This window comes from Sminthopsis crassicaudata, chromosome 6 (assembly GCF_048593235.1).
Source record: "Sminthopsis crassicaudata isolate SCR6 chromosome 6, ASM4859323v1, whole genome shotgun sequence".
NCBI classification, from domain to species: domain Eukaryota; kingdom Metazoa; phylum Chordata; class Mammalia; order Dasyuromorphia; family Dasyuridae; genus Sminthopsis; species Sminthopsis crassicaudata.
In genome coordinates, this window is record NC_133622.1 from 256694875 (window position 1) to 256721030 (window position 26156).

The 26156-nt window shown below is 56.9% G+C and overlaps 1 protein-coding gene across 4 annotated transcripts in view; it reads right to left on the reverse strand.

Moving 5' to 3' along the window:
- AP2A2 (adaptor related protein complex 2 subunit alpha 2) overlaps window positions 1-23207 on the reverse strand; it is a 48465-nt gene extending 25258 nt beyond the window's left edge. For 2 of the 4 annotated variants that reach the window (XM_074273577.1, XM_074273575.1), the window contains exons 1-4: window positions 22981-23207; window positions 6660-6728; window positions 2393-2535; window positions 1130-1323 (exon numbers count right to left, since the gene is read on the reverse strand). In XM_074273577.1, the coding sequence (XP_074129678.1) occupies window positions 1130-1323; window positions 2393-2535; window positions 6660-6728; window positions 22981-23047 (473 nt within the window). In that variant the 5' untranslated portion in view covers window positions 23048-23207. The remainder of the gene's footprint in view (window positions 1-1129; window positions 1324-2392; window positions 2536-6659; window positions 6729-22980) is intronic. The other 2 variants (XM_074273578.1, XM_074273576.1) reach the window with 2 other exon arrangements.
- Between the last annotated feature and the right edge of the window lie 2949 nt (window positions 23208-26156).

Here is a 26156-nt window from a genome sequence, read left to right on the forward strand (position 1 = left end):
AACTCTTGTTTTCTCTCTCTCTCTTTTTATGTTTGTGGCTTTCAAATGATCCAATGATTTTTAACATGTTTTTCCTCATTGATGTTTTCAAGGTCAGTAATTTTTCCTGTGAGATACTCTGGCTTTTCTTCTTTCTTTTTCAGTCTTATGACTTTAATATTGTTTTTTATCTGATGGAGTCACTGGCTTCTCTTTGGTGCTTTTTCATTTTCAGGGAGTTTGCTGCCTGGGCAAAGATCTGTATCTCGGGTGCCAAGCAGAATGAATTCCCTTCCCAACCCCGTCTTCCTTGGCTCCCATTTCTTTCCCCTTTTCTTCCTCTCCCACTTTCAATCCATTTATAGAAACAGTTTCTAACTTTTTTTTTAAGCCTTTGCTTTTTTCTTTTCTAGGAATTCTTAGTTGAGTTTGGGCCCAGTCTGTATTTTCCTTTCAGGCTTTGTGGATGTTTGGGAGTCATTCCCTCCTTCCGCATTTGTGCATTGAGCTTCCCTGTCTCTGTAAGAGCACTTTTATGATGGACTCTTTCTCATTCTTCAAGGATATCTACTGAATTAGGAGGACTTTCTGTCGGGGTTCTGAAGGGAAGGTCTGGGCCACTTCTGCTGTCACTCTCTGGGAGGGGTGAGTGCCGCATGGATCTCAAGAGACAGCTCAGAAATGATCCCAGAGTGGTCTGAAGCGGGTAAAAGCTACTCTCTGGCCTCTGGTCTGAGTTCAGGTTGGATCTGAGCCTCAGCACAACCTGCTGGAGAGGCTCCCGTCAGCCAGCAAGGAAGCTCTGTTGGCCCTAGTGGAAGGACTGCAGACTCACCTCTGACCAGCTGTCTGGCTCACCCTGGCCCTGCCATCTATCACAAAACAGGGCAGGGGCCTCCTCCCTCGCAGCAAGCCGTCAGAGCTGGGGGAGTCTGGGTCCTCTGGGACATGTGATGGCTTTCTCTGCCCAGCAGAGATGGGGAGAGTCTCTTTGGACCTCCTCAGCTTTTCTACACTGTCCAAAGGCCGCCTCTTAATCCTTACAATAATATAACTCCGAGGGGTCCCGAGGAGGAGCCCCCCAGTTCCCTCCATGCGTTAAGCGGGGGCTCCCATCTTCTCGGTCCACTGCTCCAGGGCAGATACGTACCCAGCCACCAGGATCTTGGGGATTTCCCCAGCAAAGGCCTCGGCCATCTCGCGGCTGCCCACGTTGGCGATGCAGTGTAGAGCCAGCCCCATGAAGGTCGGGTTCCGGCTCGCCAGGTCGTTCTTGATAGCGTTGTTGATCAGGCGGATCAGCTCGCTGTTGGAGTTCACTAGGACAGAGATGAAAAGGTAGCCCTGTGTCCCAGGGAAAAGAGAGTGAGACAGGAGCAGCAACAGCCCAGAACTGATGCAAAGGGAGCGCATGCACGGACCTGCCCTCCCACAACAGGACCTCCTCAGAGATCGCCCAAGCTTGCCGGGGACTCCCAAGATGCCCACCAGCCCGTGGAGGAGCGCAGGAGCGACCCCGGGTGACCCCTCCCTCCCAGAGCAGTTGGGACAAATGAGACTTTGTTATTTGTAAAGTGCGAGGTGCAGTGCCTTGAAAACAGCCGGTGTTAAATAAGTCACCAGCATCATGATCCTGGCTCTCCACCCACAAGTCTATTCTGGGCCCTCCCCTCCCCCCTCCCTAGATGATGTCATCTCCTGGGGGACAAATCACATGCTCATTGTCAGTGATCCCAGGACTGCACAACACTTTACAAAGATGATCTCTTGCAATCCTCATGACTCTGGGGGCAGATGATGCGACTGACCCCCATTTTTCCAGAAGAGGAAACTGAGGCAGAGGGAAAGGTCACATGACAGCACTGAGCCTAAATCTGGACTCACATTCCCTCTGACTCCAGACCTCCCGCCGCCCCCAGGTATCCCCGTGTCCTTTCCCCAGCGCCAGGTCTCCCTGTCCAGCACCCTTCTTCAGCGCTCCTCACTCAATCAACCCCAGTGGCTCCTACTGACCAAGCTCTTCTACTTGGTTTCTAAAGCCCTCAGGAGCCACACCTCCAACCTCCCCCCAGACTTACTGGACACAACTCTCCCTTCAGCTCCAACTCCCTGCTCCGTGGCAGGGATGCCCTCCCTCCTCCCCCTCCTTTCAGACTCAGCTTTCCCTGACCTCTGCCAGTTCCTGGGTGTGCCTTCCCTCCCAGACCCCCGCAGGTGGGGCTTTGGTCTTCTCAGTGCCTTGGACAGTTTTCTGGCAAACTGAGCTCCGCCCTGCCCCCGAGGTGGAGCCCTGGCACAAGGGGCCCGCCCTGGCCGAGGGGTGCTCTGGGACCCCGAGAAGGGCAGGAGCCGAGCCCTTCCCGGCTGCAGCCCGCCCCAACTGAGGGGAGCCCAGCGACAAGGCGACACTCACGATCTGCTTTTCCGTGTAGCGATTCGAGCTCAGCAGGTTCACCGCTTCCATGTGGCCGAAGTCGATGTCGTGGCCCAGGAGGAAGATGAAGAGCAGCTTGCACACGTACTTCTTCTTGCTGTAGCCATCAAGAGCCTTGTCGCCTAAGGGGAGGGGGGGAGACTAATGAGGGTCTGCTTGGTCCATGTCCCCACTCTGCACACTACACCCCCGGGGCCAAGGCGGAAGAGCGGACGGACAGACTGCTGTGGACGGCTCCTGGCCCCCGGGATCCAGGCTGAGATGTGCATTCGTGTGAGTATGAATGTGTGTGCACTCGTGTGTGTGTGTGTGTGTGTGTGTGTACGAGTGTGCACACATGCCCCAGGCTGCTTGTGTCCTCCCAGGATCCAGGCGCTTGGAGCCAAGGGCAGAGACACCCTGGGTTGTGTGTGTGTGTGTGTGTGTGTGTGTGTGTGTGTGTGTGTGTATGTGTGAGACACAGCAGGTATGTGTGCATGGACCTTCACGTCTTGGACCTGTGAGGAGAGCGCCATGTGTCTGGACCGGCAGCAGGCCACCGGCTGTCTGACTTTCACCCAAGGGAGGCGGGGGAAGGCTACGGTTTCCCAGATCTGTGCTCTCCTCCATGAGCCACGTGAGGAGACGCCGCCTTCTCTGAGGAGATGGGAGCCGCCAGGTTGGAACGCCACGCGGGGTCGGATTTTTTGTGAAATGCTGACTACTTTGCTGAGCTTTCTGGGACCAGATAAAGAAAGGAGACAGCAGGAAGTAACGTGACATAAAACTCCCCCCCAAACCCCTGTGAGAGGCAGGTACGGCACCAGGACGCCCCGGGGCCACCCCAGGCTGTCAGTTCTATCAGTCTGGGGAAGGACAGACTGACACAGGAACCTAAGAGAGAACAGGGAAAGGGGAAGGAAAGCTGCCATGGGGACAGAGGCACAAAGGTCACTAGGGGCACAAGGTCAAGTACAACTCTGCTAAGGAGGTGCTGGAAGGTAGGGTTCCACCAGGGGATGCTGTGTCCCAGCTTAATAGGGTCTCAAACTTCCTTCTTCTTCCTTTGGGTTCCTATCACCAATGTGTGCCTGACACGGGGCCGGACACCAGGCCATCTGGACTCAGCCCATCCCAGCACGGCATCTCCCAGGGAGGGCGGCCACAGACCACTGGGCTCCTTGCAAACATCACACAGGTCAGCGGCCCCAGGAACAGCTTCAATGAGACCGCTGTCTCCTCTAAACCAAACCCAAGAGCCGGCGGATGACAAAGGACCATCCAATGGAAACTGGGAACTCTGCTGACGGTGGTGATGATGGCGGCTCATACAGCGTGAATGATGACAATGGCAGCCTTATCCACAAGTATTCCTCCAACAGTAAGCATGTGCTCCATCCAGCTGTCCATCCATCCATCGCTAAACTCCAGCAGGAAGGTGCTCCTCCAACATCGAGCACTCCCTCCATCCGTCCATCCGTCCATCCATGAGCTGTGTAAGGTGCTCCTCCACACTGAGCACTCCCTGCAGCCATCTGCCATCTAGCCATAAATGGTATTCCTCCAACATTAAGCATTTAGTCCTTCTGTCCGGCCATCCATCCATGAGTCATAAAAGGTGTTCCTCAAACAGTAAGCACTTCCTTGGTCCATCATCCATCTTTGAGCTATGTACGATATTCCTCCAACATTAAATATATACTCCACCTGTCAATCCAAACATCCATCCATCCTTCCATCCGTCCATCTAACTATCCAACCATCTGTCCATCCAACCATCCATCCTTTAATCCGTCCACCCATCCAACCATCCATCCATCTAACCATCCATCCATCCATCCATCCGTCCGTCCACCCATCCAACTATCCATCCATGTCCATCTATCTATTCACGAGCCATGCAAGGTGCTCCTCAAACACTAGACACTCTCTCCTTTAGTCTCTGCCATCCTCTGGTTCCTATGACTTCAATTAGCACCTTTCTACCACTGAGTCCTGAACCCCAAGCTTTCCCTTGAGACGAATCCTCCCTGCTTACGACTGTCATCGCAGAGATCCGCTCGGATGTTCCACGAGAGCCCAAACAAATACGTCAAATCGACGAACGAGCTATTGTGGTTGTTGGTTTCTCATTCTTGAAAATGACCGTGACATCAGGAAGGAGATGCCATGGCATGCAAGTGAACTGGACTGAAGTGAGGAAGGGCTACACAGGTCCCTGCCTCGCTGTCCCCTCCAGAGCCATCTGGGCAATGAACACGTAACCAGTTCCTAAAGCTTCACAGAAAGCGAAAACGAAGCAGCCTCTGACCTCAGGGAGTTTCCTGGTAGCACACGGTGGAGGGAAAAGATCTAGGGCGAGAGCTACCTGGGGGAGGAGAGGGCTGTGAAGGGAGAGCGCCCCCAATCTCACATCCACGGGCAAGGGGGCCGAGAACCAAAATCCCGGGAACAGCGCAAACAGTTCCACCTGAAGGCCGTCACATGGTGGTACTGGAGTCTTTGCCAACTGATCCCGCTGATGCCGTGGCCTTCGAGACGTTCGCTGCCGCTAACAGGCGCCCCCCACCCTCAGCACTGAGCGATCCGCAAGTTGGAATCTCTGCGGCGTCCTGAAGCGCCTCGTGGCTTACTACCACGGAACACAGCTGGGACATGACTTGCCACAAAACTGGAAATAGCCAGCTGATGCTTAGGTGGATTTCCATTTCTGTGAGGAGGCTGCTCGGCCTCCGTCGGGTGACCTAGCTGGCCTCTTCCACCTGGCCAAACTGGGGTCTGGCTCCTGGCCGTCGGCATTATCTGTCCAAGATGCTCTCTGGGCTGATGCTCCACCTGCAGCTCGGGATCTGGACAAGAAATGCTCCTCATCCACTTGGGTTTTCTTGTTTAGATTGCGGCGCTGAACTCTGGAGAGATGTGCTTGTCAGGGGGCTGAGGCTTACTGCAGGCAGCACAACGTCAGCAGCAGACTGGAGCCATTCCCGGGGACTCATCTGGCTCCTGGGGAGGGGGGGATGGCATCCTTGGGGAGCTCATGTCTGCCACTTGCTAGATGAGAATCGGTCAGACCCAGCGCCCCCAAGAAAACCCCAGCCAACACGTCTGCCCCGAGCTCCGTACGCTTGAGCCATCAATCAGTAAACACTGACTGTGCTGCGCCAGGCCCCGGGCCAAGCTTCAAGGCCACCCAGGGAGAGTGCCAGACCTCAAGGGCTCACCCAAGCTTCGGGGAGACAGTGGGCAAACAAGCACACTTACTCGGGCTCTGGGCAGGAGAGGCCGCACTGAGAAAGGGCACCGCAACGAAGGGGGCTTGGGGAGGCGTCCTACCCAAAGTGCAGGCAAGCTGGGGCTTCAAGGAAGCCAGGGAGGTCAGTATTGGGAACGGAGGGGGGAGAGCACTCCAGGCTGGAGCCGAGAGATGGAGGGACAGCCACGAGGCCGGGGCCACTGGATGAAGTGACACGAAGGCCTTTGAAGACCAAACAGGGCATTTTGTACTTGATCCTGGAGGCGAGAGGGAGCCACGGGAGTTTACTGAGACAGGCGATGACAGAGTCCTACACTGTGGGAAAATACTCTGGTGGCTGGACAGAGGAAATATCAGAGACCCGAGGCAGGCGGACTCCCAGCAGCTACTGCCAGGGTTCCAGCATGAGGTGAGGAGGATCACGGGGGTGGGGGCCGGGTCAGAGGGAGGAAGGGGGAGTGTGTGAGAGGTGCAGCAGCAGAAGTCTGGGGGGGTTGTGGGTCAGTTACTTTGGGATGGAAAGTGACAACCAGCAAGGAGTCTGAGATGACTCAGGTTGGGGGCCAGGTGGCATCACATCCCCCTTGTCCCCAGCGGCCCTGCCCTCGGTGCTGAAATAATGAACTCCTCCCTCCACCAGCCCCCATTCTCCTTCTGGGCATTGTTTCCCCCTTTAGCCCCGAAAGTCCTGGGGGCAGGGGATTCGGATCCCTGAGTGCCATGGCCGGCACACGGTAAAGTGCTTGAGCCACACTTCTTCAGTCATTCCTCTGCCCACGTGTCTGGGAGAGCCCGGCAGGGGCTGGAATCATGGGAAGCTTTCGCCCCCCACGCCCACCCCATGCCAGGAGCGAGATCCATCGCCCAAAGCCCGCCTCGCCCCTTCTCACGACCCTCCTCAAGGGCAGGACCCGGGGGACAGAAGGGTGACTCCTCGGCTTGGGGAAACCAGCACGAGAGGGACCGACAAAAGCAAAACCAAGGGCCCGCCGGCTGAGCCGTCCTGCCACTCACCTTTGAATTTGGATCGGATATTGGCCAGTTCTTTGTTTATCCTTTTGATCTCGGCCTCCTTACTCTTGCCTGAAAAAGAACAAACCAAGTGCCGCCTTTAGCCACGCACAAAGGAGCCTCCTCCTCAGGCAAAAGGCTTGTTCCCAGCCATTGGGTGCCGGGGCTCGGAGGCCGACGCAGACCAGGGCCCTGGATCTAACAGCGCCATACACAGGAAAAGGAGCCCAGATTGGGAGTCCGAAGGCCCGCTGACTCCCGGCTCCTCTGTGCCCTCACCCTCGTCGTGCCCTTCGCTCCCCTGAAGGACCCCGGGCCCTGGTCTTCTCCTCCAAGGTGGGCAGATCCTGCCTGGAGGCCAGTCTCCTTGCAAGAACCTCAGCCAGCATCACCCCCCCCCCCCGACTGATAAATGGTCAACAAACAAGAACCGGTCCCAGATAAGGCGCTCGTGGCCATCTAGAGCCATGTGGCATGCTCCACGTGCGAGCTGTCCTAGGACCCATCAGACGCGCTAACAGCCCGAAAAGGGAAGTGACCCTCACAGGCCAAAGGAGAGCAGGCAGACGAGAGCCGGCCAGAAATCGGCATCTGGAAGCGGGGAGGGGGGATCTGGAGGTTTGGGGAACTTCCTTGGAGCTTCTGAGGAAGCTAATTCCATCTTAAGCGCGGCGGTCACTAGAACACTACAGCGCGTTTCTAGAGAGCATCCCGGGCCGTGTCTGCCTCAGACATCACCGGCGGACCTCATGACTTTATTGCTTCCGTTTCATGTATGGGCGAAGGGGAAGCTGTGAAGTGAGCCAAGCGCAGGAGGCAGGACTGAAGCCGGGCTCCCGACCCCGGAGCCAGGCAATGGCACTAAGCCACCCACTGCCTGTTTGGCGGCGTAAGGAGGCAAGTGCTGCTGTCTCCTGCTGCATTCACAGCTCTCTGTCCTAGTCAGACGGCCCTCAGATTTTCATTTGAAGAAAACAGTGGTGAGCTGGACAGTGCCGGCGGCAGAAACGAGGCGGCAAAGGGAGCGGTACCGCTTCCCCCCGAGGATCAGATGGAGAGGCTGGAGGTGATGCTGAAGTCACAAGAGTTTCCCAGAATGCAAAGTAGGGGCTCCTTCTCACTGGACGGCCCCCCCGCAGAGGCTGACTGCCCACAGCAGGGCTCCAGACCCCAGCTCAGAACGCACATCCTCTCCTCCACCCTCGGACAGTCTCCCAAGGCTTGCCCGAGAGAAAACGTCCCTCCCTTGCCCCTCTCGTGTCGTCTTTAGGCTCCCTGCCTGAGCCCCTCCTTCCTGGTCTCCCTTCCCGGACTGTCACTAACTGTGGGAACCTCTTGGTTCGGTGGTGGGCCCTCTCCTCTTCTCCCCGGTGCTGCTGCCCTCGGCGATCTCAGCGGTTCCCACAGATTCTATTACAGCTCGGTGCTGATGCTTCTCAGATCTATTTATGTTATATTTCTGTCTCCTGACTGCGCTCCAGGCTCAGCTCTCCAGGCCATCTCACACTGGATCTCATCCTGTCCACATCTGACCTCATGCTCTTGCCCCCCCATCCCCCCCTCTTCTAACTGTCAAGGGCGCCCCTAGCCTCCCCGTCCGCCAGACGCCTCCCATCTGCCATCCCACTGCCCCGATGCAGGCCCCCCAACGCCTCTCACCCGCTGCCCCGATGCAGGCCCCCCCGACGCCTCTCACCCGCTGCCCTGATGCAGGCCTCCCGACACCTGCCTATCGCAGTAACTGCTGGATGATCTAGGTGCCTCGGACCTCCATTCCATCCCAAAACATCATCTTCCTAGATCTCCCCTGTCGCCCTCTGCTCAAGCACCTCAGATAGCTCCCTATGGTCTCCAAGAACAAATACAACATGCTCTGGTCAGCTGTGGGGCCCTCCCACCTCTGTCATTTGCTCCATGACTAGGCTTTACACAAGACCTGCCATCTTTGACTGGGGGCATCTTCACGGGACCTCTCTTCCTCCTCATTTCTGCCTTCAGGCTTCTCTGACTTCCCTCAAGTTTCAGCTAATATCCCACCTCCTGCCACGGGCCTTTCCCCAGTTCCCTTAACCTTCCCTCAGAGATTCTCCTGCTCAAAGAGAGCTCTGGGTACACGGTCTCCCCCATCAGACCACAAGCTCCTTGAAGGCAGGACTACATTCTAGCCTTCCTTTCTATCCCCATCATTTTGCACAGTGCCTGACATGCAACAGGTGCTTAATTAATGCTTGGGGAGCGGCTGCCTCAGGAGGCCCGTCTCCCTTACTGAGAGCCTTCTTGCTGCTCAGCATATGCTGCTCCAGGGCAGATCGTGAGCTCCTTGAAAGCCTGTCTCCCTAGCACCCGGCCCAGGCCTGGCACTTCCTCATTTCCAGGAAATGTTGGATGGAGAAGGGAGGAGGGTGGGGTCGCCCCTCCTCACCCCAGCGGCTCCAGGATCCCAGAATTCTCAGAACAAGCCAAGCTAATTGCCACAGCCACAGATTCAGCGAACATGTGACAAGCCAGAAAACTGCAATTAGAGGCCTTCGCTTGGGTAAGCTGCCTGTTTTTCCAAGTTGGCAAGTCCAGATTGAGCTGCCGGGACTCTGGGGACGCTCAGAGGCTGACAATAGACAAAGGAAATCCCAGAAAAAGCTCACAAACTCACAGATCTAAATACAGATGCCAATGAAAGAGAGCCCCGGGGACTGCGCTGGAGCCATCTCTGGAAAAGAGTATTTGCCAGAAAAGGATTTCTGGGCACTTGGGAAGGGGTTGGTATAAAAGCCAATTTTCACCCAAGTCCTAATGATGAACATTTCCTTTATTTTCCTTCTGATTTTTAAAAACATTTTTACTTGAATTTTGAAGTTTCAAATTCTACCCCTCCCTCCCTATCTCTCCTCCCACAGACAGTGAGCAATCAGATATAAGCTCCACACGGGCAATTAGAGCTAACGTTTCCGTTAGGCGTTTTGTACAAGAAGACTTGAGTCGAGAGAAAAAAAAATGAAAGAAAGAAAAACTAGAACGCTACGGGATGCATTCCGCAGTTCTTCCATGGAGTGGCAAGCACGCGTCATCACGAGTGCTTTGGGATCCCGTTGGATGGCTGTATTAGTGAGAACAGCTAAGTTATTTACAATTCCTCGGACAGTACTGCTGGGTGCGCCATTCTCCTCCTCCTGCTCACGTCCCTTTGCATCAGGTCACCCGAGTCTTTCCAGGTTTTTCTGAAAGCATCCTACTTGTCATTTCTTACAACACTCTACTATTAGCTTGTTTGGCCATTCCCCCGATGGGCATCCCCTCGATTTCCAATTCTTGACCACCCCAAAAAGAGCTGCTATCCGTAGTGTTCTACAAATAGGTAGCTCCCGATTTGGAACTATGCCCAAAAAGGTATCAAACTGTGCACACCCTTTGACCCAGCAGTGCTACTACTGGGCTTATAAACCAAAGAAACACTAGAGAGGGGAAAGGGACCTGCAGGTGCCAAAATGTCTGTGGCAGCCCTTTTCACAGTGGCTAGAAACTGGAAACATGTCCATCCATTGGAGAATGGCTGAATAAATTGTGGTAGATGAATATTCTGGAATATTAGTTAATCAACTGAACCAGCTCCACCCAACAAAAGAACTCTGGGAGATGACTATGAAGCACTACAGAGAATTCCCAAGCCTTCTATCTTTGTCCGCCTGCATTTTTTGATTTCCTTCACAGGCTAAGTGTACACTATTTCAAAGTCTGAGGCCACCGAAGCAAGAGCCCCAGCACGTGGGCCCTCCTTCCTCAGGACCTCCCTCCTGCCGCTTCCCCAGCCGCCCCCATCCCCAATAATACCGTCGCCAACCTGCTCCAGGGCCAGCAGGTAATTATGGCAACACTGTGGGAACCAATATGTGGCCCTTGGCTAAGCCCGGAAGGTCTGCTGGGCGCTGGGCGTGCTGCCCCAACTTCCCTAGGGGGCTTCCTCCCTGGGTAACAGTGTTCGGGTTAGGGCCAAGTCAGCTTAGCCTGTGGGAAGCAGGGTCGGCACCCCCTCCCAGCAAGGCAGGAGCTGGGAAAAGTTTCGGGGAAGTAAAGGCTTTGTACACCACAGCTTCCCAAATAGGAGCTCACAGACCCACAGCCCGAAGGCCTATAGGAGGCGCTCTGTAGGCCATCCCCAAAGAACACAGACTGGACAGAGCAAGATTCGAACATTGGAGGGTTTTAACCCAGCTGGCAACTCCAGACAGAACATCAAGGGCCTGGAAATTGCCCTGGGGTTCCGGGTCCTGGCCCAATGTGGGCCAACCCAAGCTGCTGGGAGTTCTTAAATCAGAGCCCTGTACCAGCTGTGCCCATCCTCTTGGGGGCAGCGGCGGGGTGGGGAGGAAGCGGGTGCCCACTTAGGAAGGCCACCATCCTCATGGTCATCCACCTGGCGCCTTCTCTTCAGCCCTGGGTCTCCTGCCCGGAAATGAAGGCGGGAGCGCCCACATCCTGGGGCCAGACCCAACAAGAGAGAGCGACGACCGCCAATCCCACGTCCCCCTTCAGGGTCCTCGAGTCTCCTGAGCACTTCCCCACAACCACCCCGGCCTTGCACACAGCCACTAAATCCACACCCAGGAAGAGACAAACAAGTGGCCGGCCTGCTCCCGAGATTAGCTTAGAACGAGGTCCCTGCCCTGCTTGGCTGCCCCAGATAACAAGGTCACTGCTGGCTCTCTCCCTGTGAGAAATCCCCGAGACAGGAGGAGCTCGGCCCCTTCCGGGGCACAAGGACTCAGGGATGGAGGGATGGAGCCCTGCCCAGAGGAAGGCTTGCCGCTGCATCCCTGACCCGGAGAAACGCTGAACTTCAAACAGAAGTCGGAAAAATGAAAAGGTCGTTGTTTGTCATCATCCAGGCTCACTCACACCCTGAAACCCGGCCCATGAACCCGCAGGTGCGCCATATGAGAAAGCCCTGCTCCCTATCACGAAAAATGCCACTTCAAACCAAGATAAATCAAAGAAAATTCTTTAGAAATAAAAAAACAGTGGATAGAGAACTGAACCTGGAGTCTGGAAGATGGTTCAAATCGAGCCGCACACTATCTAGGTGACCCTGGGCAAATCAGCCAACCTGTCTGCCTCAGTTTCCTCATCTGTAAAGTCACCAAAAATAGTCCCTAGCTTCCGGGATTGTTATGAGGATCAAATGAGATATTTATAAAGCACTCGGCATGTGTCTGGTTCACAGCAGGCATTTAATAAACATGTTCCCCTTTCCCCCAGTACTGAACGATGCATTGCTCAAACCGAGGAAAGAAGGAAAAGCTCACGGTGAGCGTGCTTTTGTTGCCCGGCACCCACCGTAATGCACCCGCCCCAACCTCCAGTGTCTGGCTGGGCCTGCATCCTTATGGTCCCCGCCGGGCCCCCTGTCAAGCAGAGGAGACGCCGGCACCCACAGGATCACAGCTGGCTCTGCTTGCAGTCAGGCTCTTCAGCCTGCTCCGACAGAACGCCCTCTGACCTTCCATAAAGCAAAGGCGACTCCCCACAGAGTCAAAAGCTTGGCTCGGAAAGAAGGGGCCTTCAAACTGTCACTGAAACCAGAACCCGCTGAACGTGCTCACCGGCCCCAGGCCAGAAGAGGTCCAGTCAGCGGCCAAGAGAACGGCGGTGTCACGTCTCCCAGGAATCGCTGTTCCAAGACAGTACCAGAAGGATGCAAAGAAAATGATTGAAAATGGCCCACGAGGGGACTGTGAGGTGGCGCAGTGGCTAGAGCACCAGCCCTGAAGTCAGGAGCACCCGAGTTCAAATCTGGTCTCAGACACTTAACACTTCCTAGCTGTGTGACTCTGGTCAAGTCACTTGACCCCAATTGCCTCAGCTAAAAAAAAAAAGAAAAAGAAAAAAGCCAACGACTCAATTTTTAAACCAATTAAATCTATTCTTAGGAAGGTGTATGTCTCACTGACCCGTCACCTCTACAAGCTGGACATCTGGCCACCCACGAGGCAGCCGCAGAAGCTGCTGAGGCGCAGTGGGCTCCGATGGGGACTCAGGGAGGTAAGGGCAGCCTGTTCTGTTTGCTGGGATCGGTTACACTTGCTTTCCTATCTTTCAATAGAGGGAAGGGGAGGGAAACAAGGCACATGATAGTTTGTAGCAAGAATAAAATTTAATTTAAAATGACAACTGGAAGAGTCAACAGAACTGCCTCAAGCTTTATTTCGTGAAGCCCATCGCCCGCCCTGGTCGGTGGGAGGCAAACCCAACCCCCCCACAGGGCAAAAGCTGGCCAGTGTAGCCCAGCACTCCGGCCCAGTGAGGAAATGCCCAGCATCCATGCTGTCCACGGGCACTAGAGAACCCAAAGCTACTGAATCTGGTGCCTTCGTCAGGGCCTAGGGCCAACCCGGGGCCAAGCAGCCTCAACTTGCCAGGTCTGAGCAGAGCCTCCCTCTCTGCCCTTCTCGGGCCTCTGACCCCACCTCCTGCCACCTCTGGCCCTTCGGGTCGCCCCCGGGAAGAAGCCGAGCAGGAGGAATCTGGCCAGCACTCAAAGTCCTCCCTCCTCACACGCCCAGGACCAAAGGGTGCGCTCCTGCTGCTCCCCTGCTTGCGGCAGCTCTAAGAAGGGAGGGGGGAGGGCACCGTCGAGGTCCCCAACAGCAAGAGAAAACGGAAGGCTCTGCCAGAAGCTGCCGGCAGCAGGAGCCTCCCTGGCTCAGCGGGCTGGGCAACAAGAGAGGGAGAAAAGGCAGCTTTTCGTGGATGGGAAAACCATGAAGAGAGAGCGACCAAACCAAGGCAGGAAGCTCCCGAGGGCACTAACAGGCTCTCCTTGACCAACCATTTTACTGCCAGTGTCATTAAGCTGCCTTGGCAATGACGCCACGGAGTAGAGATAGTCTACACTTTTTTCGGAAGGATGCCAACAACCCTTCGAGAATCCACCTCCTTCTTCATCTTCTCCACTCCAATATGGGTTTGGTCCCAAAAGGGAAAGGCCCAAGAGACCAAGGAGGGCCGTGTCTGAGGAAGCGGCCTCCCCTCGGCCTTCTGGCCTCGGAGCTATGAAGGCTCCCAGCTACCCGAGCTTCGGTTCTTCCAGTAGAACCCGGGTCCAGTCCCTCAACAAAGCTCCAGCTTCGCAAACCTCATTGCATCCAGGAGTGCTCCCAGTTACCAAAGAATATGGCAAAGAGGCTGCACCCATGCCTGCGAAAGAGGAAGGCCCAGCGGGAAGGGGGCGGCTTTTGCCTTTGGTCACAGGCGTGGCACATGGCAGACACTTCATAAGGGCTTGCGGGAATGGATGGGAATACATTTCATCAGATGACTCTGAAAACCAGAGTTATAGGGGCAGCTGGGTGGTGCAGTGGATAGAGCACCAGCCCTGAATTCAGGAGTTCAAATCTGGTCTCAGACACTTAACACTTCCTAGCTGTGTGACCCCGGGCAAGTCATTTAATCCCAGCCTCAGGGGAAAAAAAGAAAGAAAGAAAACCAGAGTTAATTGTCTTTGGAATAAAACTCCACTGGCCTCTTTGGCTGCAGGGAGAAAGAGGAGAGGGAAAAGGAGAAAAGGAGAAAGGGGGAATGGAGGAAGAAGGGAAGGAAAGAAGGAAAAGGGGAAGGAGGGAAGGAAGGAAAGAAGGAAGGAGAGAGGAACGAGGAAAGGAGGGAAGGGGGGAGGAAGAGAAATACAAAGGGAAAAAGAAACAGAGAAAAGAAGGAGAGACAGAGAGAACATGTCCCTGTTTACCCAGAGCTCTGGCAAGCAGACACCCAGACTTCCAACAGCTAACCCCCACAGCAAGCGTTCCAGCCAGCTAGCTACCTTCTAAAAATCATTTCTCTCCAATGACGTAACTGCCTTTACTACAGCCTTTGGGCACAAAACCCTAGTAATGGAAGACAAACAGCGTAATTAGTAGATTTTCAGATTAACTCTAATAATGTTCACAAAAGTCTGATGAAAGAGGTGCCTTAGGTAATGCTTTCGAGGTCAACCAATGGAGCTCTCCTTTCAGGGGATCCAAGTCAGGAAAGCCCGTGGGGAAGTTCCCTGCCAGGCTTCGGGCCGGGGGTTGCCAGGGCCTCTCTGCAGGGGCGGCCCGGAGAGCACAGGAGCCAAGCCCACTTTGGGGGGCACTCCCTGCACTAACAAACTCCTGGGATGTGGCAGGAGGATCCCCGTTTTCCTGGCTTCGGGTACCCCAGACAAACCACTTCCCGTCATCACGGGCGGGCGGGACCCTCCGCCCATGAGGTACAGGTGCAGCCTCTTTGTTACAAAAACTGAGCGTTCCTAAACCCAGGAAGGTTTGCTAAGAGCTTCACAAATACCGTCTCCTTAGATCTCACAACACCCTTGGAAAGGAAGGGAGGTGTTATTCTCCCCATTTTACAGGTGGGGAAACTGAGGCAGAGAGGGACTTGACTGGTCCAAGGTCACACAGCTAGCCCATGACAGAAGCTGGATTTGAACTCAGATCTTCCTGACTCCTGGCCCAGAGCTCTATGTCCTGTGGCCCCTCCCTGGCTGCCTCCTGGAAAAAGAAGTAAAGGTGGTCTAAAAAAAGATATTGCAAGCAGAGCTCGAGACGGCCCAGAGAGCTCAAGTGAGTCACAGGAGGGATTGGGAGGCGACTGATAATGCCAGGCCCCGGGAGAAGTGCTGGGAACGCAAACAGCCTCTCCTCCGAGGGACGCCCTGCCAGCCACGCTGGGCGCTGCCCTCTGAGTAGCCCTTCCCCCTTCGCTGGAGGCGAGGGCATCCCCTCCAGAGGCAAAAAGGACTCCCATGGAGGTATCAACGGCCCATAAGACAGACTCTAAGGCTCCCCACGGGGAGGCGACCCGTTTGCTGGCTGGGAGGCGCAGGCCAAAGGCACCTGGCTCTCTCTGCGGCCCGTGGGCTCAGGCCAGCATGATGTAACACATAGTAGGAGCCTACTGTGTCCCCGGCACTGCGCTGAGGTTTGATGGGGTTCGTAAAGGATTTGGCCCGTGAGGAGACAATGAAAGCACCCTTACAATCCGAATATTTTGATGACTCCGGGCGGGGGAAGAGACAGTTCTGAACCTGAGTTTTTAATGACTTTATTTTTTAAATATATAGCATGATCGGGGTGACAACTAAGATCCGCCATTTTAAAATTCTACTAAAGATAAAATGGAACTTCATAGATTTGACCCACCCCCAATCCCAGGGAAGGGGGGAGCAGCGTGAGGACAGGTAAAGGCCGGCCCGTGATAGGATCACTGGCATTTGGAATTCACAGGGCAGATTTCAAAGTGCATTTATCATTTCCCACCGGCAAGTTAGGGTCGAGCCATTTCAGCATGTGGAGCCAGAGTTCTTATCAGCAAGAGCAGGGCTGGTCTCCAACAACCTGCAGCTGCCCCCTCCCCCCCAGTGAGAGAAGTGAGCAAAGAGAAGCCTGAGGAGATTCAGGGAAATACTTCCTTGAACAGAGGAGGAGGAGCAGAACCTCAGGAACAGGAACTACTTTGCAGACTTTTGTACACAGATTAAGATTTATAAACAGAACAAGACTGAAGAGTCACGAGCCCAGATCCATGAGATCTAAGGGGCAGAGACCAGCCCCTCTAGAGCCTTCAGCCCTCACCTCCCCCTAGAGACACACCGGGGGCTCAACTGGCCCAGGAGGGAAGGGCCTGGGTGCGGGTTCCTCCCAAGTACATAATTTGCTTTTAAATGGAGGGTGGGGAAGGGGATGCAGATTCTGTTCCTTAAAAAGAGAGAACCTTTAAAATTCAGAATTGTAGGAAAGGCTCAAGGTCAGTGTGGGATTACTGAAGGTCATTTTTTTCCAATCCAAGTTCAAGTCCCCTCCAGGGTAAGAAGCTCTGTTCAGGGAAAGGCAAAGTGGGAGCAGAGTCTGGGTTCAAAGGGCCACAGAGGGAAGAATCGGTCACTGCGGAAGGGGAAAAACCGCCCTTCTCCCACATCCATTTATGACATGGGAGGTGATGACCCTTTCACACTGTAACTAGAAGAGCGGACAATTTAAGCTTCTCTTGTTCATCTGTGGGAAGTGTATAATTGTCATTTAAATGTTAGGTGAAATGTTAAAAACCAATCAACACATATTAAGTGCCTACTGAGTCCCAGGCACTGTGCTAAGGCTGGGGATACAAGGAGATCGAGGAGAGGCCCAGGCTTCAAGAGGCTGGAAGAAATGTCCCAAAGCTACAAAGCGGGGCAACTTCTGATAATATGGAGGAAATGCTTTGGGTGGGCTCAGTGGGGCCCTGACACCCAAGAGTACCCAAAGAAATGTGACCCCTGTTCCTTCAGACACTCTTCCCACAAGCGAATGATCCAAAATCAATGTGGTGGTTTGGGGCCGGCCTTTCCCTCCCACTACTCTTCCCAAGCATCCGTCTGTAACACTACCCCTGGATTCACAGGTCTCCCAATCAAAGGATTGAGTCCTTACTACATGTGAAGCACTGTACCAGAAGCTTTTATGCAAGTACAACCCCCCCCAAACCCCCCAGCAATTCCTACTCTTAAGGGGCCTGCAGTTTAACTCTGGGTGCAGAGTGGGGGGGAGGGTGGAGCAGGAGAATATGACAGGGACAAGTCCTGAAGAGTCTGGGAGGACCTAAAGGAGAGGATCCCTTTGGCTTGAGGAAGAAGAGGTGCTGACAAGGGCTTCATGACATCCAAGGGAGTTCAGGAATCCTGGGAGTGGGAAGATGCCGCCAGAGGACCAGAGAGTAACCGCATGGGCTCTTTAAGACCCTCTACTATGTTAGGCCCCAAAGTCCCTACTCAGAAGAAGTCCTGCTCTACAAATCAAAAACCTCCAACAAACACAAAGTAATTGTCAGAGGAAAGGCCCCTCAATAGATACAAAGTAACCATCGGAAGGCCAGGCCTCCCCCCAAGAGATACAAAGTTACTGCTAGAAGGAACACTCCCTCCTCCCCTCTCAATAGCTACAAAGTAACTCTCAGAGGGCGCTGACTTCATAGACACAGTATCCCTCAGAGAGAAGGACACAGCCGCTGACAGACACAAAATAAGACCTCCCTTAGAGGGAGGCCTTTCCCCCTTTCCTCCTCTTCTCCAGCTAGGAGATGCAAAGTAACAACCCTCAGAGGGAGGTCCCGGCCACCAACATCCCCTCTTCTTCTAGAGAATGAAGCAGGAAAACTCCTAACACGCCAGAGAAAAGAGAACTGAGCAGGAGATGGGGCTGGGGTGGGAGGAATCGGAGAGAAAACCCAGGCTAGCAAGGCCGTGCAGGCCTCCTGGAAAAGGCCAACAGAAGAAGCCATACTTGTTTGCTGAGGTAAGCCTCAGGACCAGGAGGGAGGCTTTGCTTTCCCTAGCACACTGGCAGCTGCAGGGAGGCGGGATGAAGGGGCAAAGACACCTCGGAGGCATGAAGCCGAAGCTGGAAGCCTTCAAAATTCTAGCACAGCAGGAGCAGGGCCGGGGTTTTCTGTAGGCAGCGTTTTTTGAAGGGGAAGCGGGTTGTGAAGCCTGAAGGGGAGGGACTACATGCAAGAATTGGAGTAGGAGAAAAAAAAAAACTTAATCTGGCCCGAGCCAGACATGTGGGATGGGCGAGAGAAGGTCGGAGCTGACCCCTTGGGCACACTGCGCACTGCCCAACAGCCTATCCCCACAGTTAAGAAAGCTCCATTTAAAAGTGGCCAGCCCATTCTCAGCTCCCAGGAGCACCTGCTTGGGACCCTACCCAGTCCTCCATGAATGACTAAATCATCTGCCCCCCCCCATGTGAGCGCATGGATAGAGACCCACATCCTCTCACCCAGAGCTCCCGACTTCATTTTCTGCTCCAGAGAAACTCTCCTCGTCTTTAAGCTAAGCAGCTTTTGTAACCCCAGAGGCCTCCAAGTACTTACTTAGAAGGATAAATGCTTGGAGGCTGATAGGACCCAATCAATAAATACTTGTTTTCATTTCATTAGTTACAGAATTAATCTGAACAGAAATAAATAACTCTAAAGGATATGAGCAGGTTGTGTTACACACACACACACACACCCCCACACCCCCCTCACGTTTCTCAGAGCTGTGAGGCTTCGGTATTATACAAGAAGCCATTTCTGGTCAACTAATCACTTGTGTCTTCCTGGCTAGACTTTCTAATCTTGATTTAAATAGATTTAAATCCAATGTGCTCAAGCTGGTAGAGGCTGTGTCCCAAGAGGGAACAAATAGGAAACACGGCATGGCAGGAGGCCCAGATGGGTGCCCCCAGACCGCCTGGTGCCCGTGCCCAAACTGCCCCTTCTTCCCTTGATCACTGGAGGAATATTCTAGAAAAAAGCAGAGCCCTTTAAGGCATTTCAGGATCCCATCAAGCTCTGGGAAGTCAGAGGATGAAGCCGCGCACCAGCCAAAGCGAACATATGACACTGTTGGGGAAAACAATCTGTTCAGTGAAGTGAGTGACACGGATGTCCTACCCGGAGAGCCCTGGAAGGCTGAGGATGGCCACTCTGCAGAACCCGACTCCCCGAAGGGTGTGGAACCTGCACACGGTAACGGGCAGCCCAAGAAGGGACCCACGTAGCCCAGAGATGTGGCCAGCAATCACCGGGAGAGCAAGGGACACAGCTCGGAGCCCACCAAGGGTGGGCCGGCCAGAGAGGACCCGCTCCAGGAGATGCCCGGTGCTCCCCAAGGCTCTACCCCAAGCCCCCTTCTCTCATCCCTCTGAGATCTCAGCACCTTCCGCCCTCCCTTCCAGATAGCCAACTCCTGAGCTGAACCCCAACTTCCAAAAGGAGATACCATCATGCCCCCCAACAGTCAAACAGTTCAGTCCCCGAGTGTTTACTTGTGTGCTGGCCATGGCGCGAAGCAGGGCCAAAAGCCTGCCCATCCTCCCAGCCAAAGCAGAAACCCCCTGGGCATCTCGGAAGGAAGGCGCCAGCAGCTCCAGAGCCCGATGAGGGCCTCTGCCAGGAGGCAGCGTCCAGATCTTGGAAGACACCAGGGCAACTCCATGGCAGGAAAGGCACGGAGACGGAACTGAGAAGGCATGGGGTGCGCTGTGGGGGAGGCTGGAAGGGGAGGCTGAAAAGGGAGGCAGGGGCCAAGCAAGGAGCAGATAGGAACAGCCAAGGAATTAACCAAACTGGGGAGAGGGTGGTGGTCACATCAACACTTTGGCAGCCAAGTGAGGCGGGGAGATAGGCGAGGCCAGAGGCTACCCCAAACCAGGGGGGCGGCCCCAGGGGCAGAGACCCTCAGGAGGCAAGGTGTGGCTGTAGAAAGGACTTGGCCAGGAACAAAAGGAAAAGGAGAGTCATCAAGCCTAACCCTGCCTCAGTTTCTCTGAGGTACCTAACAGAGGTGTCCTGAGGCTCCAATGAGAGATTATTTGTAAAGCCAACAAACAAGCAGCCTGGCGCCGTGCTGGCAGGTGCCTGGCAACCGCTTCTCCGCTGCCTTCCAGGGCCTCCTTCACTTTAAGGCAGCATCACTGCAGAAAGTTCAGCTGCAGGGCCAGTGGCAAGGCCTGAGCGTGCCCGAGTGTCCCTGCGGCCACTGGCAAAGCCCGAGCGTCCCCGAGGGAGGAGGCCCCCAGGTGACTGTCAGGAGAGCCAGAGAGGATCCGGACAGGATGTCCTGGAGATGTCGAGCAGCCAATTAGGGATGAAGATGGCACCAGGGGCTCAGGAGAACAAAGGGCCTGCCGAGACCTGATAATTTACCTCAAGGGAGAAGTCGAGCTCAGCGAGTGCCATGGTGAGCTGGGAAGGCGTGGGCCCGGGCCAGAGCCAGCTTTGCAGGGTGACTCGGAGAAGAGACCCAGAGGGGCTGCAAGGCTCTTGCAGGCTGGGGGACATAGCGCACGCACTCCCAAGAACCGCACATTGTCTGGCCAGACAACCCAGTGGGCAGGCCTGGGGTGCGGCCAAGAGCTTTAAGCACAAGGCAGCCTAAGGGTAGGTCTCCTGTGAGGCTGAAAGGTAAGAAAGTAAGAAAACACCGTCCTCCTTTGAGAAGCTCCTCCCCTTCCTGCCAGCCTCTGGCAGCACCCATTTCCCAAAGAGGGCCGAACCAGCCCAGAGGGACCAGAGGCCCAGCTTCTGTAAACTTACAAAATCATCGGTCAGTCTCCTTTTTAAAAAGCTGCATCTGGGGCAGCTGGGTGGTGCAATGGGCAGAGCACCAGTCCTGAAGTCAGGAGGACCTGAGGTCAAATCTGGGTCTCAGACACTTAACATTTCCTAGCTGTGTGACCCTGGGCAAGTCCCTTAACCCCAATTGTCTCAGCAAACAAAAACAACAACAAAACAACAACAAAGCAGTGTCTTGAGCTTCATGTCAAGCACCTAAAAGTCCCGAGGGGGGATTTCTGCCATGGGGGCCTCCAATGGCCTTCACCTGGGAGCTCTAGCCATCCCTTAGGCCTGGCCCTCGGGCCCTGTTTGGCCCCCTCCAACAAATGAACCTGAGAACCTGGCAAAAGGAGCCCCTGGAGGTGCCCTGCCTCGCTGGGACTGTCCCGCAGCCTCTCTCTGTCCAAAACATTGTCCTGAGCGGTTCTAGACAGGCCCAATGGCCCCCCACCGGCTCTGGGAGAAGCAGCGGATGTCCCCTCCGACCGACTCACTCTCCGGGGGGTAATGGCAGAGGTCCCAGAACCACCCAGAAGAAGAAGAGCCCCTTCCCTCCAGCTCCCAGCCCAGCAGGAGGTTCCCAGGAAGCTCTTCTCCGGCCGGACCCGCACTGCACACACTAGGCCTAGCGTTCACTGTCAGCCACGTAAGAAGCGCACACTTCTGGGGGCAGAGACGCGGGTCCGAGGCCGGGTCACTTGTCACTAAATGGGGAGCGGGCGGCTGAAAGCAAAGGCAGAGAAGAAAGGGGCTCCAGCCCAGAACCCCACGGGGGCAGCCGGGGACCCTCCAAAGGAAAGGCTCTCAGCCCGAGGAGGTCACAGCTTCGGCTTAAGGAAGCAGGGAAGCTGGGGCTCCGGTAAGAAGCAGCTGGGGCTACTTAGCCCCCCCAAAGGGGGGTGCCCCAGTCACCAGCAGGATCTAAGCTCCAAGGAGCCTCCCGCATAATGACCGACTCCATCCAAGGCCAGATGTGGCCGGGAAGGGGCAGCTGTTCCTGCAGGGGGGAGCCAGAGTGGCCAGAAGGGAGTGGCCCCCTCCCGGCCCCCCCCAGCCCAGCATTGGGGGGTGCTTCCGGTTTCCCGGGGAAGGGAGAGGGGGGCTGCGGCCTCCATTTCTTTCCTGCCCCTTCCCAAGTCACTCATTTACTCAGACTTCCCCCCCACCCCCACAGGCAGCAGCCTTCGGACCCCCCACAGAACTGCTCCCTGCAGTGGGGGGGGGAAGCCCTCTTCTCCTCTGCCCCTCCCCCCCAAGCCAGGTAGGGAGGCCCCTTCCCCTCCCCCCCCCCAGCAGGGCCAAGTAGCCTCAGGCACCTCCCTGCCTTTGGGGCTCATTTGCAGGGGAGGAAAGGAAGAAAGGACACCCCAAAGCCACCAAAGCGAAGGCGCGGGCATTTCCCGGAGGCTCCATTTCCTCCTCTTTCCCAGAGCTCACTTACAACAGCACCCCCCCTGCGGCTAGCTGTCACCCCGACCTCCCCAGGCCCTGGGGGGGAGCGGCCGGCCCAGGCGAGGCCCGGATGCAGCCCCCAGGAGGGGGCCGGAGCTCGGCGCTCACCTGACCGCCCGAGGGGAGGGCGGGCCCCTGCGCGCCTCTGGCCTTTTCTCCGCCTAAGCTCCGTTTTCCTGGGCCGGACCCGGCACAACAAAGGCCGCAGGGGCTCCGGGGGGGATCCCCATCGGGAACGGGGATGTTACCGGGGGGAAACTGAGGCGGGGGAGGGGAGCGAGGGGGAAGAATCCAGGGCTTCCAAGGAATTTAAATTAGGAACGAGACCCAGAAAGGCTGCCCCAGGTCGGGCCCCTCCCAGAGCCCCCCCCAGGCCCCAGGGCCGAGGCTCCCAGCCGGGCCGGGCCGCCCTTTCCTGCCCACTGCAGGGGCCCTGGAACCCGGAGGAGTTCCGCCCGGAGGTTCTAGTCCTGGATGCCCCCTCCCCCGCACCGGGCCCAGACCCCGCCCCCTCTCCCCCTCCCCCAGCCCCGTGCAGACCCAGGCCGGGGTGCTCCGAGCGCGCGGGGGTCCCGGGGCTCTCCCTCCTGCGTGCCCGCCCCCCCCCCCCCCCCGCCGCAGCCCCCCGCGGTGCAGGCCGAGGCCGGGGGGAGGGGCGCTCCGCGGGTGGCAGGTCGAGCCCCGGCCCGGAGGGGCGAAGTACGGTGGGGGCGGGGTGGACACGCAGCCCGCTCCCTCCCCTCCCCCCGGCCGCACTCACAGTTGCGGATGTCCGAGATGAACACGGCCAAGCCCCGCATGCCATCGCCCTTGGACACGGCCGGCATGATGGCGGCGCTCGGAGCCTGGGCGCGGCGTCTCTGGCCCGCTCTCTGGCCCGGTCTGGACTCTGCCTCCCGCCGCCGCCGCCTCCGCTTCAGCCTCTCCGCAGCAGGAGCAGGAGCAGCAGCAGCAGCGGCAGCGCGCGCACGCCCCCGGTCACGCGCTCCCTGGCCACGCACGCCCCGCCCAGACGCGCGCGTGCGTGCGCGCCCCCGCCGGCCCAGGCGCGCGAGCCCGCCCTGCTCACACCCCGCCGCGGGCTCCGCGAGCGCCCCCTCCAGGTCGGAGGGCGAGGGAGGGAGGGAGGAGAGCCCCGGGCCGGGCACCTCCACCTCTTGGTCAGCTACACAGGCCGCGGGGCAATCCGGGAGGGCTTCCCGAAGGAGATGTCTCGAGGGGCCGAGCGGGGAGGGAGCCGCGCATTCAAGGAGGGGTCTTGGTTCGGATTCGCCCCTCTCCCTCTCTGGGCCTCAGTTTCCCCTCGATGCCTGGAGGCCCCACAGGACACCAGCTTGCTTTCTTTGGGCGGTGCTGGGCACACAGTGGGCGCCTAAAGCTGGGACAAGAGGCTGGCTGCTCAGGCCTCCCTCAGAATGGAAATCGGAAGTGGGGCTCGCCCGGCCCAGAGGCCCTGGCCACTCCTCTCGCCTCTCTTGGGGGGGCTCAGTGGGCACCTGCTCTCTCTCCAAGCCCCTCACACAGCCCACAGGTCCCTAAATCTCCCAGTGCTCAGCAGCCACCCCCGCCTGAATGGGGACAGCATTAGCCCTTGGGAAGCCGTCCGGCCCCCCCTCCCTCCATGACTGCCCCCCCCTGCTTTAAGCTGGAAGTCCTTAAGGTTGGCAGAGCCCTGGCGATAGCTCAGCGGAGCCTCCCAGCACGCCCGGGAGAGAAGCGCTAGGACGGCCGTGCTGTGGAAATCGAGGCAGGCAGAGGCTAAATGGCCACGCCTAGCACAGCCAGAACTTGAACTTGGGTCCTCCTCACTTCAGCCCCCGCGTTCTAGGCACTGTGGTGTCCCCTGGCTGCTCCCGGCCAGCCACCCACAGCTCTCCCTCCCTACTCCTGCCAAAAGCTCGCTCTCCCCTCTCCCCTCTCGGTCAGGAAACTGGGGTTCGGTTCATCAGTCAGCCAAAAACCATTTATTAAGCGCCCGCTGTATGCCTCCATGGCTGAGCACCCCCCCTTCAGGAAAGACCTCCCCCAGGGCTCCTGCCCTCCCAGCAGTGCTGTGCTCACTCGCTGGCCCTCTGAGCCAAGCCCCGGGCCACGGCTCTGGAGAAGGGAGCATCTGGGGCCCTCCTGTGCTGCAGAAGCGGCTCCCTGAGCCCAAGCCCTGTCTCACTGTCCCTGCCGGCCGGTTCTTGGCCCTGTCACATGATCAGGATCCTCTTTGAACTCCACTCTACCTCCCAGCAGCCTCTGGACTGCCTTCCCTGCCGGTGACTGTCTGGGTGACCCGTTCTTCAATGGCCTCAGTTTCCCACTCTGTAAAGGAGGGGATGGACAAAAGGGTGGATAAGTAACTTGTTCAGCTTCTCCCAAGCTCCTTGCTGGCCCTGGAAGAGGAGGCCGCTCCCAGGGTCCCCAGGGCCCCTTCCACTGAGTCAGCGCCTGCCAGCAGCTGTAGGCTGCCTGGGGGAGGGGGAGTCGGGGCCAGGGCAGTGCCCAGAGCTTACCCGCTGAGCGGACAAGCTTGCAGAAGGGCCCGGGGCAGCGTCCTTCCCGAGGAAGGGCCCCTGCAGCTGGCCCGGCGGGGGGCTGGGAGGGGCAGGGCAGAATCTGCTGAGTGCTCAGAAAGAAGGAGCGGCAGGAAGCTGTGCTGGGGGTTTCTGGGGGCGGGGAGGGGGACTTGGGTGCATCTGGAGGCACTTTGCCCAGAAAAGAGGGATGACAAATGCTTTTGTCCAGAACGGTTGAGAAATCTGGGTGGAGGAAAACGTGCTCTTCCCCCTTCCTGTGCAGCTCTTCCTGACGGAGGTCCCAGCCAGCCTTGGCCTGGGGTGAATGAAATGGAGCCTGGGGGAGGTGGGTCAAGGGGGAAGGGGAGAGCCCGAGCCTCATGACCAGCCAGGAATTCTGGGAAAGAAGGCTCTCTGACCAGGAAGTGAGGGCGGGACCCCTGAGGGACAAAGCTCCTTCTGGCCAAGGGGCTCCTCCACAGCTGGGACAGATGTTGGGTAACTGTGACAGAGCTGTGGTCTCCACCCAGTTCAGAAAAGAGAAGTCATGCTCTCTCCAGGGCCATGAAGGGCCCGGGGTTTCCTGCAAAAAACAAAAAAACAAAACCCGGATTCCGTGCTCGCCTGGAGTTTTGTGAAAATCCATGTTTGAGGGAAGAACAGGGAAGGAGCTTCTCTTGCTGGGCAAACCCCCCAGAAAGGAGCCTTGTTCTCTCCTAGTGGCCAACGGGACTGTTCCTCCTCATCCGGGAGGGCCCCCTGGCCGTGGGGGCTGGCCGGGGCTTGCGGGGGTTAGAGTAGGGGGGTTAGTGTTTAGGGAAGCAGATAGAGGAGGCTGAGGGAGCCCCCCTGGGGGGGTTGGGCAGTGCCCACCTGTCAAGGAACTTCTCCAGGCCTGCTCACTTCTCCTCAGGGTGATCTTCAGCCGCCCCTTGGAGCAGGGAGCTCCACTCTCAAGGTTCCTGAGGTTCCCGCTGCTCCGTGCTGCTCACCCTACTGGCCCGAGCCTAAATGCCCTTTGTAACCTGGGCGGCCCGAGATCTTGGCCCCCCGAGGAGCAAAGGCGACGTGAAGAGAAGAAAGCCTCTCGGGAGCACTGGGGGTGCTGAAAAGGCCAGGGCAGCTTCGTGGAAGCGAGAGGCGTGGGGGCCATGTTTGCAAAGGCTTTTTGGACAACGTCTAGCACGGACCGGGCATGGTGCTGGATGCTGGGGTAAAAGCCCCCAAACCAGCTCTTGCCCTCCAGAAGCTTCCGGGGGGGATGGTAGGGGTGGCAAGCAGAAAAGGCCTCATGGAGGAGGTGGCAGCTCTGAAGGGAGCCCTAGATTCCAATAGGTAAAGATGGGAAGGGTCTTCCTAACGAGAATGCCAGGCCCGGGCCAGAGGCAGTCCCTGTCCCCTGTTTGCCCTGCAGGTTGGCCCAGGATCCCAG